General features: G+C 42.8%; 1 protein-coding gene across 3 annotated transcripts in view; it reads right to left on the bottom strand.

Moving 5' to 3' along the window:
• LOC144679973 (focal adhesion kinase 1) overlaps window positions 1–19108 on the bottom strand; it is a 531813-nt gene that overhangs the window by 484893 nt on the left and 27812 nt on the right. The window contains exon 1 of one of the 3 annotated variants that reach the window (XM_078540997.1): window positions 15848–15952. The exons of the other annotated variants lie outside the window; for them this stretch is intronic. Within the exon in view, the coding sequence (XP_078397123.1) occupies window positions 15848–15884 (37 nt within the window). The 5' untranslated portion in view covers window positions 15885–15952. Of the gene's footprint in view, window positions 1–15847; window positions 15953–19108 lie in introns of those variants that run through there. 3 annotated transcript variants of the gene reach the window in all.

Genomic DNA, 19108 nt, shown 5'->3' with positions numbered 1-19108 from the left:
GGAGCGCAGCACATCAGTGCAAAAGATAAGGCTCAAGCATTTGCAACAATCTTCACCCAGAAATGCCGAGTGGATGATCCATCCAAGCCTCCTCTGGAGGTCCCCAGCATCACAGATGCCAGCCTTCAACCAATTCGATTCACTCCACATGATATCAAGAAACGGCTGAAGGGACTGAATACTGCAAAGGCTACAGGCCCTGACCGCATTCCAGCAACAGCACTGAAGACTTCTGCTCCAGAGCTTAGCATGCCCCTAGCCAAGCTGTTCCAGTATGACTACAACACTGGTATCGACCCAGCAATGTGGAAAATTGCCCAGATATATCTTGTACACAAAAAGCAGGACAAATCTAACCAGGCCAATTATCTATCAGTCTATTCTCGATCATTAATAAAACGATAAAAGGGGTCATCAACAGTGCTATCAAGCGGCACTTGCTTAGCAATAACCTGCTCACTGATGCCCACTTTGGATTCCGCCAGGGTCAATCACCTTCTGACCTCATTACAGCCTCGGTTAAATCAAGGACAAAAGAGATGAACTCCAGAGGGGAGGTGAGAGTGACTGCCCTTGACATCAAGGCAGCATTTGACTGAGTGTGGCAACAGGAGCCCTAGCAAAACTGGAGTCAATGGGAATCAGGGAGAAAACTGTCCGCTGGTTGGAGTCATACCTAGCACAAAGGAAGATGGTTGTGGTCGTTGGAGGTCAATCATCTCAGTTCCAGGTCATCACTGCAGGAGTTCCTCAGGGTCGTGTCCTCGGCCCAACCATCTTCAGCTGCTTCATCAATAACCTTCCTTCCATCATAAGGTCAGAAGTGGGGACATTCGCTGATAATTGTGCAATGTTCAGTACCATTCGCGACTCCTCAGATACTGAAGCAGTCCATGTCCAAATGCAGCAGGACCTGGGCAATATCCAGGCTTGGGCTGACAAGTGGAAAGTAATGTTCATGCCACACAAGTGCCAGGCAACGACCATCTCCAACAAGAGAGATTCTAATCATCGCCCCTTGATACTCAATGGCATTACCATCGCTGAATCCACCACTATCAACATCCTGGGGGTTTTCATTTGACTAGAAACTCTACTGTACTAGCCATATAAATACTGTGGCAACAAAAGCAGTTCAGAGGCTCGGAATCCTGCAGCAAGCAACTCACTTCCTGACTCCCCAAAGCCCGTTCACCATCTACCATGCACAAGTCAGGAGTGTGATAGAATACTCTCCGCGCATCTGGATGAGTGCAGCTAAAGGGTCTTAACACCATCCAGGACAAAGCAGTGCCCTTGATTGGCACCCTATCCACAAACATACATTCCCTCCACCACCAATGCCAGTGGCAGCAGTGTGCACCATCTACAAGATGCATTGCAGGAACCCACCAAGGCTCCTTAGGCAGCACCTTCCAAACCCTTGACAGCTACCATCTAGGAGGAATAGGGCAGCATATACATAGGAACACCACCACCTGGAAGTTCCCCTCCAAAACACTCACCCCATCCTGACTTGGAGATATATCATTGTTCCTTCACTGTTGCTGGATCAAAATCTGGAATGCCCTCGCTAACAGTGCTGTGGGTGTACCTAACATCACATGGACTGCAGCAGTTCAAGGAGGCAGCTCACCACCACCTTCTCAAGGGCAATTAGGGATGGGCAATAAATGCTGGCCTAGCCCACATTCCATGAATGAATAAAACAAAACCTCAATTTGTATTTAAATAACTTTTCATTAAACTGGTGGTGGCACCGACAAGCAGCGTTCGCCAGGGATTGGTCCTAGGGCTGCTGCTGTTTCACTGCTCCGATTAATGGTGTGGACTGTGAATTTAGAAGTACAGTCAGCAAGCTTGCAGATGGTACTAAATTCTGTGCAAGGGTAAAGACAGTAGAGGTGTGCAATCTATTACAAAGTGATTTAGATGCACTGAGGAATGGGCCATAAAATGGCAAATGGCATTTAACCTAGAAAAATGTGTCATGTGTGTCGGTAGGATCAACGCGGAATACATTTATCATTCACAGCACACAATAGTGAAAACGGTTGAGAAAAAGAAAGAAGCTATGTTATTCTGCACAGATCACTGGATGTTCATCACCAATGCAGAGGAGCTGTAGCCAAAGCTCACAAGGTGCTGGTTTTATCAATAAAACCCATTCCTTACAAATAGAACATCAGCATTCTGAGATTATACATGTCACTGGTCAGACTGCATCTTAAGTATTGCACAAAGTTCTATACCACTGGCATGGTGGATGACATTATAGCCCTGGAAAAATTTCATGTGAGTGATGAGAATGCTTCCTTTTTTTGAAAAATTCGGTGATGGGTGAGGCCAGCATTTATTGCCCATCTCGAATTGCCCTCGAGAAGTGAATGGCTTGCTAGGCCATTTCAGAAGGCATTTAGGAGTCAACCACATTGTTGTGGGTCTGGAGTCGCATGTAGGCCAGACCAGGCAAGGACAGCAGATTTCTTTCCCTAAATGGCATTTGTGAACCCGGTGGGTTTTTACAACAATCAACAATGGTTTCATGGTCATCACTACACTTTTAATTCCAGGTTTTCTCTTAATTCAAAGTTCACCATCTGCCATAATGGAATTTGAATGAATCCAGGTCCCCAGTGACAATGCCACTAATACCGCCACCTCCCCTATCTTATGGAATTAAGTCTACTTACTTACGAGCAGCATAGATTTAGAGGCAACCTGACACAGAAAATTACAAAATAATTGAAGGGCTGGATACCATGCCTAATGATCGATTATTCCAGTTCGACAGATTGGGGAGGGTATGGTGACACAGGTTTAACCTACACAAAACTGGTCTGCACTGAATGATGAGCAGCTTTTCTTTAAACTTTAGGATGAAAGGCTGGCTGATGTTGACCTTCTGCAAGTCTTCAGGAGGGAGATAATCCAGTTCTTCAGTGGGGTAGAGATCATATCATATAGAGAGCAAGAAGTTTTACAGATAACTACATGGTTCACATGATCATCTGGACTGGCTTCAATTATCTGTGGAGGTCAAAGAGGAATTTTCCAGAGGATCTTTTTCCCATATTGACCCAAGGTTTTGCTCTCTTTTCTCTCCATGAGATAGCAACACAACTTTTATTACATAGCACTTTTAACATACTAAAAGTGTTCCAAAGCACTTAACAAGACTACTATCAAAAATATTTTACACATAGGCACATAAGCAAATACGAAGGCAAATAGATTAAGTAGCACCTTAAAAGACTAAAGAGACAGAGAACTGGCGAGGTTTAGGAAGGAAGTTGCTGAATGTAGGCCTTAGACAGCTGAAGGGTGTGGAAAATGAGGGAAATGGGGATAGACATGTGAGGTGAGCAATATTTTCTTTTAAATATACGTGTGCACAGCAATTTGGAATGTACTGACCATTGAAATAAACAGGCCGTTCACAACTTTGTGACTTTTGAAATTTAAGTTGCCATGGATAAAAAAAGTAGCACTCAATCTGCCCAGTACCTTAGTGAATCAGCTGCCTTTACTGTTTTACTGTCCTGTTGCCCACCGCTCCAAACTTCCTTGAAGGTTCCCACCTGGCCTAGCCCTGAATTTCTCTCCTATCTCCCCTCACAGCCACTTCAAGCTCACCTTGTCCACAAGACCCACCTTCTGTTCCCTCAACTCTATTCCCACTCAATTGCTGACCACACAACTACCTTTCATGGCTCCCATGTTAACTGATATTGTTAACATTTCTCTGCTTCAGGCGCTGGCCCCCCGCACTGCCCTCTCCCAGCCCCTTTGCATACCTTCCATCATCACCACGTTCTCAAAACCATCCATTGGCTTCTCCACCTTTGCATCATCTACAATTTCCCTTTCCTCTCCAAAGTCCTTGAGCATGTTGTCACTTCCCAAATTTGTGTCCATCTTTCTCAGAATTCTATGTTTGACTCCCTCCAATCAGGTTTCCAACCCCATAACAGTACCAAAATGGCTCTTAAAGTCACAAGTTACATTTCATGTGACTATGACGAAGGTAAACTATCCCTCATTCTTTTGGACCTGCCTGTAGCCTTCAACATAGTTGACCACCCAACCTACCTCCTCTACCATTGTCCAGCTGGGTAGGATAGCACTCATCTGATTCTATATCTAATTGCAGCTACATAATCACCTGCAGTGGCTTGTCTTCCTGCTCCTACACCATTACCTTTGTTCTCTGGACACCCCCCCACCCCCGAAGGATTTACCCTTGGTATCTCCTATTTCTCATTCAGCCCATCTCCCTCCTTAAAATATAACTTTGTCCATTTTCTGGTCAGCTATCCTCATAACTGCGTATCTGGCTCAGGTCAATTTTGTTTTCTAACGCTGCTGTTGAGCACCTTGGGACATTTCATTCCATTAAAACTTGTTACATAAATACAAATTGTTCTTGTTATTGTCTTCTATCATTTAACAGGTCACGGTGCTGTCGAAGGAAAAATGTTAAGAAGTTTCAGTCAAGGAAATCCAGTCCAAAACACCTAGATGCATAACAAACACTGCCTTCCTTTATTAAGTTTCAGCAGATATTTCTGGATAGTATTAGTATGCACACTGCATATCAGTACTTTTAGGACTAATGATTCAACAACTGTGTGTGGAAAAAAAAAATCAAATATGGGTCATGTAAGTCAATGAAAAAAAGGTTCCCTTACATAAATAGCAGGAAATAATTTGCTCATCTTTTGAGTCATCCAGATTGGCATCTCTCCAGTCTGTAAGCATTACAAACAGTCACCAAGGTTTACAACCTACTCACAAGTACATTTTTTTCTAAACTTAATTTCTAAAGCTTCCAAAATGGATGTCTTTCATCAGAAAATTTCAACAATAAAATACTGGCCATGAACAGTATCTAAATCAGCACCCATGGAGTCATCATAATTATGGCTCTGTACTAACTCCCAGCAGAAATACAATTACTCCCCTGAACAACTTCAACAGAAGTCAACTGTCTCAACTGATTAAAAAGCATAAACACAATTACAAGTTTATGAAGAAATACAGTCTTAAAAGTTCAAATGTTGTTTTATTGCACATCAATTTAATAAAAGGTTTATTACCACTAACTTCACACTACAAAAATGCAAAAACAGGATTCTCAAGCAGGATACTTGAAGTTACTGAGTAGGAGGTGCCAGGGAGGATCAAGGACATGATAGAACAGGAGAGTATGTCAAAATACTTTTGAAAGATAGCATGGCCAAGTGTTTTTAGGAACGGCTTCACAGGATCAGGGTCATGCTGGTTCGAAATACAGGTGCAATGGAACAGAGGAAGCTAGAGACCAATAATAATCTAGAGGCAATAAAACGCACAGCTAAAGAAAAATCAGTTTGGAAAAAAGCAAAAGCATGTATTTTGGGGGGAAAAAAAGGATAATTTTAAAATGATTCTCCCCGGGCAGGGACCCAGTGTTAAATATTGGTGTAAAGGGTAAGCAGGAGGGGAATAGGCTGAAAAGTTCTTGTTGAACTGAAGGCTCTGAACAATGCAGCCAAGGAATATCAGCAAGGAGAACATTAGGGAAATAAATATTTGAGGTGATTAAAGTATGAGTTAGGCAAGAGCGGAGGTTGCAACTAACCAGACTGGCCTAAGGACAATTTAGAAGTTCATGCATACTGCTAAGGCTGTGCACCACCTGATTCAACAGGGCAGCTGAGGATGTCTTTATTTTTACGAATGTTGGGCTGAAGAAATTTTAGCTGAAGCAGAATTTCATGTTGGAAACTAGTTATATAGTATGGCCTTCAGAGTTGATGGTGGTTTAAAAGGGCAGAAATGACCATCACCTGTAAACAAGTGTATGTTAGTACAGTGTTTGTAGATAGTGTTGTTGAGTAGAATGTTATGGCAGTGAAAAATTGTACTTCTAAGCTGGTCAGTTGCCGTCAGACATTTCAAAATGCTTTACATTAAGGAGGAATAAACAGTAGATGCCAAGTAGGAGGAAAATTTATTATGCAGATGATGAATAAAAGATGATGCTTCAGTACACATTTCAAAAGACTGTAGGCACATGAGATTAAGCTGCTTGAGTACATTTTCTAGCTGTAGCATGATGGGTAGAAGTAGAACCAGAGTATTCAGCCTTTCACGCAGACCACAATGGAAGACTACATAGCAGTTGACAATTGTTAATTGTTTCAGAAATTGAGAGGTTAAGGAGCAGAAAGAGGGCCATCATTCCGCAGTAATCATCATGGGGGTGGGGTGGCATTGTGATACTATCACTGGACTGGTAATCCAGAGACGTGGGGTGATGCTCTCAGGACCCAGGTTCGAATCTCACCACAGCAGATGACAAACCAAGCCCAGTCTACCCTGCAAATCCTCCTTAACTGCTGGGGCTTGTGCCAAAATTCAACAGACTAGTCAAGCAACAGCCTGACAAGTCATACCCATGGAACCACACTTACCATCCCTGGTGGGATAGGACAACCCAGCAGAGGTAGCGGGAGTGGTATACAGTCAGGAGGGAGTCCTCAACATCGACTCAGAACCCCATGAAGTCTTATGGCATCAGGTCAAACATGGGCAAGGAAACATCTTGTTAATTACCACATATCACCCCCTCAGCTGATGAATCAGTGCTCCTCCATATTGAACATAAGAGTGGCAAGGGTGCAGAGTGTACTCTGGATGGGGGGGTTTCAATGTCCAACACAAAGAGTGGCTCAGTAGCACCACTATAGACTGGGTTTACAGTAAGCAGGGAAAAACATACTTGACCTCATCTTCACCAATTGGCCGGGTGCGGTGCTGGTACTGTCATGGCAGGCGTGACCACCACACAGTCCTTTTGGAGACAAATACCCATTTAGCATGGTGGTAGTGCCACACAACAGTGGAGGGTAGTCAGGATTTCGGACAGATCTAGCAACTCAAGACTGGGCATCCATGAGGCGCTGCAGGCCATCAGAAGCAGCAGAATTGTACTCAACTACAATGTGTAACCTCATGGTCCCATGGCCATATCCTCCATTCTACCTTAACCACCAAGCCAAGGGATCAACGAAGAGTGCGAAGGGAATACCAGGAGCAGCAACAGTCATATCTAAAAATGAGGAGTCAATCTGGCGAAGCTACAACGCAGGACTGCTTGCATGCCAAAGAGCATAAGCAGCAAGCAATAGACAGAGCTAAGTGATTAAACAACCAACAGATCAGGTCAAATATCTGCAGTCCAGCCACATCCAGTCGTGAATGGTGGTGGGCAATTAAACAACTCACTGGAGGAGGCGAGTCCATAAATATCCCCATTATCAATGCTGGAGGAGCCCAGCACATCACTGCAGAAGAGAAGACATTTGCAACAATCTTCAGCCAGAAGTGCTGAGTGGATAACCCATCTCGGCCTCCTCCAGAGAGCCCCAGCATCACAGATGATAGTCTTCAGCCAATTCGATTCACTTCACATAGTATCAACAAACAGCTGAAGGCACTGGATACTGCAATCTTCCTGACAATCTTCCGGCAATAGTACGGAATACTTGCACTCCAGAACTTGCTGTGTCCCTAGCCAAGCTGTTCCAGTGCAGCTGTAACACTGTCATCTACCCGGCTATGTGGAAAATTGCCCAGGTATGTCCTGTACACAAAAAGCAGGGCAAATCTAACCCAGCCAATTACTGGCCTATCAGTCTATTCTCGATCATCAGTAAAGTGATGGGAGGGGTCATCAACAGTGCTATCAAGCGGTACTTGCTCAGCAATAACCTGCTCGCTGACACGCAGTTTGGGTTCCAACAGGGTCACTCAGCTCCTGACCTCATTACAACCTTGGTTCCAACATGGACAAAAGAGCTGAACTCCAGAGGTGTGGTGAATGTGACTGCCCTTGACATGGAGGTAGCATTTGACCAAATGTGGCATCAAGAGTCTGAAAAAAACTAGAGTCAATGGGATTCAATGGAAAACTCCCCAATGGTTGGAGTCATACCTAGCACACAGGAAGGTGATTGTGGTTGCTGGAGATCAATCATCTCAGCTCCAGGACATCACTGCAGGAGTTCCTCAGGGTAGTGTCCTCGGCCCAGCCATCTTCAGCTGCTTCATCAATTGCCTTCCTCCCATCATAAGGTCAGAAGTGGGGAGTGTTTGCTGATGATTGCACAATGTTCAACACCATTTGCAACTTCTTAAATTCTGAAGCAGTCAAGGTCCAAATGCAGCGAGACCTGGACAACATCCAGGCTTGGGCTGGCATGTGGCAAGTAACCTTCGTGCCATACAAGTGCCAGGCAATGACCATCTCCAACAAGGGATTCTAACCATCACCCCATGACATTCAATGGCATTACCATCGCTGAATCACACACTATCAACATCCTGGGGTTACCATTGGCCTGAAACTGAACTGGGTGAGCCATATAAATACTGTGACTACAACAGCAGGTCAGAAACTAGAAATCCTCTGGCGTGTAACTCACCTCCCAACTCCCCAAAGCGTGTCCACCATCTTCAAGGTAGAAGTCAGGAGGATGAGTGCAGCTTCAACAATACTCAAGAAGCTTGACACCATCCAGGACAAAGCCTGATTGGCACCACTTCCACAAACGTTCACTCCCTCCACCGACAGTGGTAGCAGTGTGTTCCATCTACCAGATGCAGTGCAGAAACTCACCAAGGCTCCTTAGACATCACCTTCCAAACCCATGACCGCTACCATCCAGAAGGATGAGGACAGCAGGTACATAGAAACATCACCACCTACAAGTTCCCTCCATGCCACTCACCACCCTGACTTGGAAATATATCACTGTTTCTTCACTATCGCTAAGTCAAAATCCTGGAACTCCCTCCCAGTAGCACTGTGGATGTACCTACACCACAGGGACAGCAGCAGTTCAAGAAAGTAGCTCACCCGATCTTCTCACGGGCAATTAGCAATGGGCAATAAATGGTGGCCTAGCCAGCAATTCCCATGTCCCGTAAATGAATAAAATAAAACAAGATACTGTTCATTTTGACAACGCTATTCAAAGTTGTAAGTGAGATAGAAGCCAGGTTGGAGAGGTTAATTCAAGTACTGAAATCTGTGAAGTATGACAAACTCTCAGCCTTCAGATCTTCCAATCATTTCTTTTAAATAGATAATATAAAGTATTAATAAATCCTAGACATCTATCATACTGATTTGCAACCTTAAGATTGCTGTTACTTTTCAAACCCTATCATGAGTTTTGCTTCCAATGTTTGAATATAGATTCCTTTTTATTCCTGGACACTTAGATAACCCTTGGTTCCTTGGTTTCTCTGCAACACCAGCCACAGCTGAGTAGGCAGATGGTCTCATAGGGTGCTCTCAATCCCATTCCGAAGCCATTTTATGACAACACTCTGCAGTTCCAGTACAACTGCAACATAGAAAAAGCAAAATGCTGCAAATGCTGGAAATTTCAAAGCACAGAAAACGCTGGTAACTCTCAGCAGCATCCATTTCGGGGCTTATGATCTTTTGCCAAAACTCAAAGCATGGAAAAGAGTAATCAGCATGCAATTGTAAAGGAAAAGATCAATAATAAAGTTACATGCCAGGAGTTTTTCCAAAAAAAAATGCAATCAATATTCAGGAAACTTTGGAAATGCTTCATTGCTGAGCATGGACAATGAAATAAGTCAGAGTACAATATGGCACTATTTTTACTTTAGAAATAAATAGGGTAATCAAAAATTTCATAGTGCAAAAAGTTGTACTTAAGCTTCGTTATAATGATAACCCAGATAGAGACAGAAATAAAGAAATAAGAACAATTATTTTTCAAGTTGTTCTTGTGATGTGGGGAACACTGACAAGACAGCATTCATCCTATTTGTCCTGAGGAGTACTGGGTCAATTGTGTGCGACATTAATCACACATAGACCCTGTAGAAAGGAGTGGTAGGATCCCTTCCCTGAAGGACACTGGTGACCTAGTTGGATCTTATCTTAAAAAAAACAACAATCAAGGCAGCTTTCAGGCGTTTTGGTGTTTGCATGTAAATTACCCGATTTATTTACTTCAATTTCACAACTTGCCACAGTGGGATTGAACTCTCAACTTTTGTGCTGCAAATACAGTACCATAGCACTAAGCTACCAAACACAGAAAAAACCTCTGGTTATGTAAAATATATATTTTGGGCCAGGGCATCACAAGCACAATTATTTTTTTCAGATGATACCAAAATATGAAAAAAACTAAATGCTGTATATACGCATGTAAAAGTCGGATTTTTGAGACTTTCATTTAGTTAGGGGCTCAAGTTTTACATGGGTAATGATTGAGGGCCTTACTTTCAACTAAAAGGTCATGGGGGAAGCCATCGTTGAGATGTACCAAAGCACCCAATCAGCAGTCTCTTCATTTGGTTGTATAACAATGAATAGTTCTAAACCATGGAACTTATCTTTGCTTCCAAATGTGTTGCTTGGGCTTAATAAATCCTGTGTACCAGATAGCTAACCTATCACTATGATGATTCTTTTTCCCAGTCTCATGAACTTTGAACTGCACATGGAGCTCCCAGCCTTTCAGGTAGCATGGCACTCAGTTCCAGATTGATCTGTTGACTACAGTCGTCGGGTGTTAGGCGAACGTAATGATCCAACAACATGGTGCTCCCAAAGAGGCGTCAAACTTAAGCTTGTTCCCTGATAAGGTTTCATTATGCTGTGCTCCTGCTTCAGAGCCTCCCTCAAACTCCCACAGCCTGGGAGAGGAAGTCGCAGGATTAGCTGGGCCTGTGGTTTCAATGCTGTTTGGGTGTTTGGGGAAGGGAAGGAATGGGAAGGGCTGCACCAATGGAAAATGTCACGTTGAACAGCTCCCAGCTCTAGACATAAGCCTTGGTGCATGGGGATTGCACCGGGTTGGCATTCGCAAGCACTGTTTTAATGAATTATGAATTGAGGTATATGAAAAATTAAGGAATTTTCAGCTATTACTGAAGTTTATACAGCAAATACAAATGTGGACAAAATTACTGGGATTTACACTTCTAAAGCATCTGGACTACCAAGTAGTATTTGCCATTCTACAATCAGCAGAGCAGATCAAACCTACCCAATCTATCACATCTAGTCATGAACTAGAAGTGAGGGACAACACAGCAACTAACAGGAAAATCTGTGACTATCCCTAATCATGACTCTGGCAGAGACAACATGTGAATGCAAAAGACAAGGCCAAACCTCTCAGTAATAACATTCGGTTGAGGTGGAGGGGTCACCATTGACCTGAAACTCAAATGGACCAAACAAATACTGTGGCTACGAGAGTAGGTCAAATGCTGGGTATTCTGTGGCCAGTGGCTCAACTGCTCAAAGTCTTGCTACTACCAACAAGCAGAAATTAGGAATATGATGGATTATTCTCCTTTTGCCTGAATGGGTGTGGCTGTAATAATACCCAAAAAGTTCAGTACCATTCAGGGCAAAAAAGTGATCAGCACGTCATCCACGAACCTAAACATCAACCCGCTCCAACACCAGAAAATTGTGGGTTACACTGTGTGCTATTGACAAGATGCACCACAACAACTTGCCACAATTCAGCAGCACCTCCTGAACCAACAGCCCACAACACCAGAGCAGCAAGTGCACATGAACACTATCGCTTCCAAGTTGCACACGATCCTGGCTTTGACATTTGACACTGTTCCTTGATCATTGCTGGGGTCAAAATCATGGAACTCCTTACCTTCCCATATTTTGGGAGCAACTTCACCACATGAACATCGCTGTCAAGGTTTGCCTTTTTTGCCCATTCCTAGTTGCCCTTGAGCAGATGGTTGGCTGCCACCTTGTACTGGTGATGTTCATGTGGTGAAGTTGCTCCCAAAATATGGGAAGGTAAGGAGTAAGCAGCCAACCATCTGCTCAAAGGCAACTAGGAATGGGCAAAAAAGGCAAACCTTGACAGCAATGCCCATATCCAGCAAATAAATAAGAAAAGTAAACTTAAAAGGTAACAAAATGCTCCTAATTGAATAGCACATTAGTTTGTGCTGAAGGTAGCTTGTGAGGCCACTGAATACAGTACTCAAGATTTCAAGTCTGGAGGAGATGAAGCATGGATGAGTATTTCATCTGCTACAGGAGTGAGAGATGGATGGATGTAAGAAACACTGCTGAACTTGAAATAAACAGTTTAGAGAAGGACAGGTTATGAAGACTAAAGCTCAGCTCAGACACAACCAGAACGTCAAGGTTACCACTATTTTCTTACATAGAGGGTAAATGCCAGTACAGATTGGTTGTGTGGAATGGTTGTTTTCAAGCTGCAAATTATATGTATTTTGTCAAGCAATTTACAAAGTATGATACATGCAGGGCCAGGGTGCAGAAGAAATAAAGAGAGAAATACAATGTAAAGCAAAATATTACAGATGCAATACATAATATAAACAGACAATGCCAGGAATATTCAGGTCAGGCAACATCTGTGTAGACAGAAACAGAGCGTACAGACCATACCCAACCAGCCCATGCTTGCAAAACTCAAAATAGTGTCCAACATTAGATGTGATTCCACGATTGAACAACATTTGTTAAATAATCCTCAATGTGCTAAGAATTACACTGACAACCAATTTAAGATTGTCAGTCGGCTCACAATGCGGCATATTTGCGTGTACTGGAAGCTATAATATTAATACACAGGGCCCTGTTCTTTGCAGACAAAAAGAACATGTACATACACTGCGCCTGTTTCAACTAAAAATAAGTGACAGCCATTTGCTGACTCATTCCTCAGGGCAATGCCTTGACCAATCAGGGTCAAGCTGCCTGGTTTAAATTTCAAACAATGCTTGGCAGTTAACTGTCAGTCACCATCAGTAGCGCATTCTCAATGGCAATGCCACTTGCCAACCAATCAGCACTCTCTTCACAATATAAATTGTTGTTTTCCCCATTATGTTGGTATTCTTGTGAGTGTCCTGATAAGCGCAAGACGAAAAGCTTAGGCATGTCTCTTTTTGCAGCAATATTCAAGAAACAGAGTTAATGGCCTGGATTATGTCGTGGAACTCTGCAGCACATCCAAAATGACGCAAGGATCCCTGTTCCAGAAGTCACAGAATCTCAGAATCACAGAGTGCAGAAGAGGTCCTTCGGCCCATCGAGTCTGCATCGACACGTGAGAAACACCTGACCTACCTACCTAATCCCATTTACCAGCACTTGGCCCATAGCCTTGAATTTTATGACGTGCCAAGTGCTCATCCAGGTACTTTTTAAAGGATGTGAGGCAACCCGCCTCCACCACACTCCCAGGCAGCGCATTCCAGACCATCACCACCCTCTGGGTAAAAATGTTTTACCTCACATCCCGCCTAAACCTCCTGACCCCTCACCTTGAACTTGTGTCCCCTCGTGACTCAACGAAAGGCAACAGCTGCTCCCTATCCATGCCCCTCATAATCTTGTACACCTCGATCAGGTTGCCCCTCAGTCTTCTCTGCTCCAACAAAAACAACCCAAGTCTATCCAACCTCTCTTCATAACTTAAATGTTTCATCCCAAGCAACATCCTGGTAAATCTCTTCTGCACCCCCTCCAGTGCAATCACATCCTTCCTATAATGTGGCGACCAGAACGGCGCACAGTACTCCAGCTGTGGCCTCACCAAGGTTCTATACAACTCCAACATGACCTCCCTACTTTTGTAATCTATGCCTCGATTGATAAAGGCAAGTGTCCCATATGCCTTTTTCACCACCCCAATATCATGCCCCTCCGCCTTCAGAAATCTATGGACACACAGTCCAAGGTCCCTTTGTCCCTCAGAACTTCCTAGTGTCATGCCGTTCATTGAATACTTCCTTGTCAAATTACTCCTTCCAAAGTGTATCACCTCACACTTTTCAGGGTTAAAGTCCTCATCCATATCCAGCAGAAACCATTTTCACTTAGGAGTGGGAGGACCTGACTCCAACATGTGGGAAACTCAGCAGAGCCATTTGAACTTAGTGCTGAATTCAAAGAGACCCAATTTTCACTGTAGGTGGGAGTTATGAATCTTTAAAGTAATCGCAAATGCTCCTGAAGGGCAGAAAAGGTATGTAGAACCATCAAGTTATCAAGTTATTTCAATGGGCAGCCCTTTAAAAATTAATAACAGCCTGCCTGTGTCTTTGTGAATTGGAAAATATTTGTTCTAGCAGTTTCAATAGCTGTTCGTTGACCGAACTCCAAGTGCGATCATTGTAGTATTATTGATGCTTCTCTGCTTTCCATAAGCTATTATCACAACAGTTTGATTGACAGCTCCAAGAGGTTATGAAACAATTAGCTGTCTTTGATGTCAGATTATGAATACAACTGCTTTTGCATGTTTTAATAAGGGATCACGTTCTTGAGGGGATTTAAATGCACTGAATGGGCTTTCATGAATGGGACTAACTTTTGATATATATAGTGATGGCTGTAGTAGATATTTAGAACATTATTTTATTTCATCTCAACATGGCTCCTGAGGTATGCCCATGGTGGACACTGGGTGAGTTGGCATAGATTGTGTAAGGAAAAGGGGTGGTAGGTAGGTTCATGGGTTGGCATGAGTTGGCATGGATGGGGCATGGGAATGGGTGGTATGAGGAGTGAGACTGGAGGGCCTAAAACATAATCAAACAATAGGGATGAAGTGCCAGATAACCAAGGCAGGCCTCAAACAGCCCACCTCAGAAAAAGTGGAAACGCTGTCTCCAAGATCTGAAATTGATGTTGAGTTCAGAAAGTTGTCAAGTACCCACTCAAAACATGCAGTCTCGTGCTTCGAATGTCCACTGAGCTTCATGAAACCAACAGGAATAGGAGCAGGTCATTTGGCCCCCTTGAGCCTGCTCTGCCATTCAAATAAAATCATGGCTGATCTCATAGTGCCTTCATGACACTTTCATTTCTGTCACCCAAACCCTCGACTGCCTTGTTGATCAAAAATCTGTCTAAATCAGCCTTGAATATATTCAATGACTAAGCTTCCACTGCTCTCTGGTGGAGTCAAGGATTCCAAAGATTAATCAGTCAGAAGAAATTCCTCCTCATCTTCATCTTGAATGGGAGACGCCTAGCTTCAGATTCCCCATTGTAACGTATTCTCTCCGATCATGATATTCACTGAAAAGGGATGATATTACTTCAAACTAGTGCTCAGGATGGTTATCCCCCATCAGTACACAGCTGGTGAGACAGTCTGCATTCTTGTCACCTGTTTTTCTCCTCCACCAAACTCCCAGGCCACTTTGCTCGATTTTTCACATATCCCTCCTCCTCTGTTAATCTGCTATGGCCATTGACACATCTTCTATTTCTTTCATTATCCTCTTCTTCTATCACAATATTATCATGTCTGTTATTTAATGATCTCCTGTCCTTCACTTAATCACTGACCAAACATTCCTCTTCTGTTTTTTATCCCCTGGCTCTGTTCATTTTTAACATCTCCCAGTTCTGATGAAGGCCATCAATATGAAAAATTAACTTTACCTTGCTCTCACCACAGATACTGCCTGACCTTCTGAGTGTTTCCAGCATTTTCAGTTTGCATTTCAGATTTCCAGCATATGCAGCAATTTGCTTTCAGTTTAATTTTTTTTCCTCTGGCTGGTATTTACATGAACAATACAATTCACAAAAGAACAGGAATCAAATAGCCAAGTAGGTTTTTTAAATACAGGGCCTGCTATTTATTAACATAAGTCATGTTTAACAATTCAGCACACCTCAGGTCATAATGAACAAGCTGTACTTACAGCACCAAACGTAAAAATGAAGAAATGCAAGGCTCTTGATTATGAAATTTAAGTTTGGTATCTCACGTACCTCCACCTGCACAGTTCAAAAATTCCAAAAATTGCATTTTTCACTGTAGAACATAAATCTTCTGTACAGGGAATCGGAGCCTGTCCACTGTTCTGTTATCAAATACAAATCCTCTCTTGATTAGCATTCCACCATGTTTCAGGAACATCGTGACTGCAAGACAGATCAAAACATGTCCCAGTACTGCAGGAACATTTTTCCAAGTACAATCGATTCCTTTGGCGTGAGTAATCAGTAGGAATAATTACGTTTTGCATCTGATTAGTTACTTGCTTCTGATTAGGTGGTAATTCTTTTATCAGATATATCAGGAAATCCCAGTGATCATACTGCTGCTCCTTGCAAAATATTTTTATAATGTACAATAACCCAAGGACTAAAATAAATTTTGAGTTTCCGGTCATACAGTACAGCCACCAGCACTAGGGAGGGATGAACAGAACATTGAAAACACAATAAGTCCATGATATAGCAAAATATGTAAATTACAGCTAAGGGAATAGCATAAGCTGTCATTTTTTTGCACTTGACCTTATTTTCAATATGGTCATTGTGTGCACTATACATACAGCATTTTTAGCCAGATTGTATGAAGATGGTCATCAGTTGGTTAGGCAGGCTATTCATATGGTACTTGGCTAAATGATTTTTACTGGTAAATACTAATTAATCCAAAAACAACAAATTTCTTATTCAGCAGTATTCTTATTTTCATGCAACTAAAATCACACTGTACATTCATCATTCATTATTTAAGAGTCACTTGACAAGCTAGTCAGTGATTGATGCCTGGACAGTATTGCCTTTTACTCTACGTAGCAATCGGTTACACTTTGCAGGAAAACAACTGTTATAGCTTTTGTGGGAGACAAGTAACTGATCTTGGACATTACGGAAAATACTTCTTGGAATGTGAGAACTTCTCATATGGGGTCAGTTGCTTGCTCGCCTTCTGCATCATCATTGTCATCAACACAGGTTGTGGCACTTAGGCGAGAGTAGGAGTCAATGAAATCTTGTTCTCAGAACTCAGTTCAATTCCTCAATAGGAGCTTCACTGTCAAAGGGGACAAGCTGACATGGGAATGGACAGGGGAGAATGATCAAGTATGTCAGCTGACTCCCCAGTTTCTTCAACACTGACAAGGAAGCTGCAGTTGGTGAAGGATTTGATGACAGCAGATGGTTTGACCTGTAGTGCAGGGGCAATCCAACTGCAGAAGTCAGGCAATTTCACTGGAGGATGATTAATCTTGCAGGCTGGATGCAGATTGTGAAATGATCTTCATATCGACAGAGTTTAGGAGATAATTGCACTCATGGGTTTTCACAGTTTTGATTATAGCTTTGCTGAAGAATGGAAGTGGTTTTGAGTTGGAAGAACACAAGACTGACAGTGGAAAGACAATAATCAGCATGGATGCTCACAAACAGAATGACCAGAGGTTTTGGCTGTGCATTTCACTGTAGTCCTTACCCCATTAAGTTAAAAACACACTGGTCTATCTCAGATTTCTAATTATGCTCCCAGGGGTGTGGAAGGATGATTATGTTCAGGAACTCCCTGCCTAACAGCACTGTGGGTGTACCCTACAATACATGGACTGCAGCTGTTCAAGAAAGTGGTTCACCACTAACATCTCAAGAGCAATTGGGGATGGGTAAAAAATGCTAGCCCTACCAGCAACACCTCCATCCCAAGAATGAATCTAAAAAAGCTACAAAAACACCTGGGTTGAACAGCAAGGTTGAGAGCCAGAGACTTGGTGAACTTCCCCACAGCTTTGCAGAAGTCAGTGTGTGGCTGTGTTTACACTGCTTTCTGAAGATGGTGAGCCAGCAATGACCCAGAAGTTGGGCAAGGCACAGAAAAACATGCTGGTCTCATCCATGTAACAGACGTTCCTTGGTTCATATATTTCAATCTTGGATGCCAGACATTGCTTCCAGTCACTGACAATAGCGGGGTGACGATGGTACAATCACCTGAAATGACTTGAAAGGAGATGGCGTGATAATTGCAGAATGAGTCCAGCCACCCATTTGAAGCCTTGATCTTGGTGATACCTAGAGGCTTGGCATCCTGGGTGGCTTTTTTGTTGACAGAGTGGGCTGGAGGTGGGGTCAGATTGTGACCGAACACACAGAAACCACTCCCATAATGTGGACTTCATTATGGACAGGTCATATATATAGCAGGAATGCTTTCTCCTAAGATTCATTGCTACATACCAGGAATACGATTATGCTTGGGTTTAGCAACCATTTGCTCAAATCTTTCCTGGTGAACATTTTCCCAATAATCTTGCTCAAGAACCTATTAAGATTATAATCAGTGCCTAATCACCTGCAAAAATGCTAAGAACTTCAATTTGGAAGCAGAAATAACAACGAAACTCATAGGCCAAATACAGTAACTGTGCATTGGAACCTGTTCTTCACAACATTCTCAAGACAACAGACGAATGAACTGTGAGGGTGGTCGGATGCATATGTATCTTCTGGGTCCAAGTGCAGTCAGTTGCTTGCACAACTTCTGCCATGCATTATTTTTGAAAGCAGGGACAGTAGCTGCAGGGGCAATTCAAGCCCCAATATCAGCAGTAAAAGCAACTGCAGCAATGATTCAAACTCCAATTGGTAAAGACAGCAGCTGCAGGGGTAATTCAAACCCCAATACCAGCATGAGCAGCTGCCATGGGGAGATGGGGAGTTGGAATTCATAGCTCAGGTACAGGCAGGAATTCATAAGTCATCATGACTCAGACTCAGATGAAGTACATACTGCTGAATCTAAATAGGGTAGAGCAAGAAAAGGATCTGGGTGCACAAATATTCAAATCATTAAAGTAGCAATGGAGGTCAATAAAGTTTAAGGGAAAAAAAAGTTAATCAAGCACTAGGGTTTAAAAAATATAGTTACCATAGAGGTAAGTGAAGTGAATAGTATATGTGCATTTAAGGGGAAGCTAGACAAACAAATGAGGGAGAAGGGAATAGCGATTTATGCTAATAGAGTTAGATGAGAAAAGATGGGAAGAGGCTCAAGTGAACATAAAACACCAGAGACTGGTTGGGTTGAAAGGCAGGTTACCTGGCAATTGCTTGAGGCAGAACCAGACTATTCACAGACTATTGGTGTCATATTTGACCTGACAATGAGCTTCTGAACACATATCTGTGCCAGCTCCAGGATGGTCTTATTTCCAACCCAAAACATCATCCAACTCTACCACTACCGCAGTTTATCTGCTTCTGGAA

Source organism: Cetorhinus maximus, chromosome 4 (genome assembly GCF_964194155.1).
Source record: "Cetorhinus maximus chromosome 4, sCetMax3.hap1.1, whole genome shotgun sequence".
In the NCBI taxonomy this organism is placed as follows: domain Eukaryota; kingdom Metazoa; phylum Chordata; class Chondrichthyes; order Lamniformes; family Cetorhinidae; genus Cetorhinus; species Cetorhinus maximus.
The sequence above is the reverse complement of the archived record's forward strand: the minus strand, read 5'-3'. Positions and strand labels throughout refer to the sequence as shown.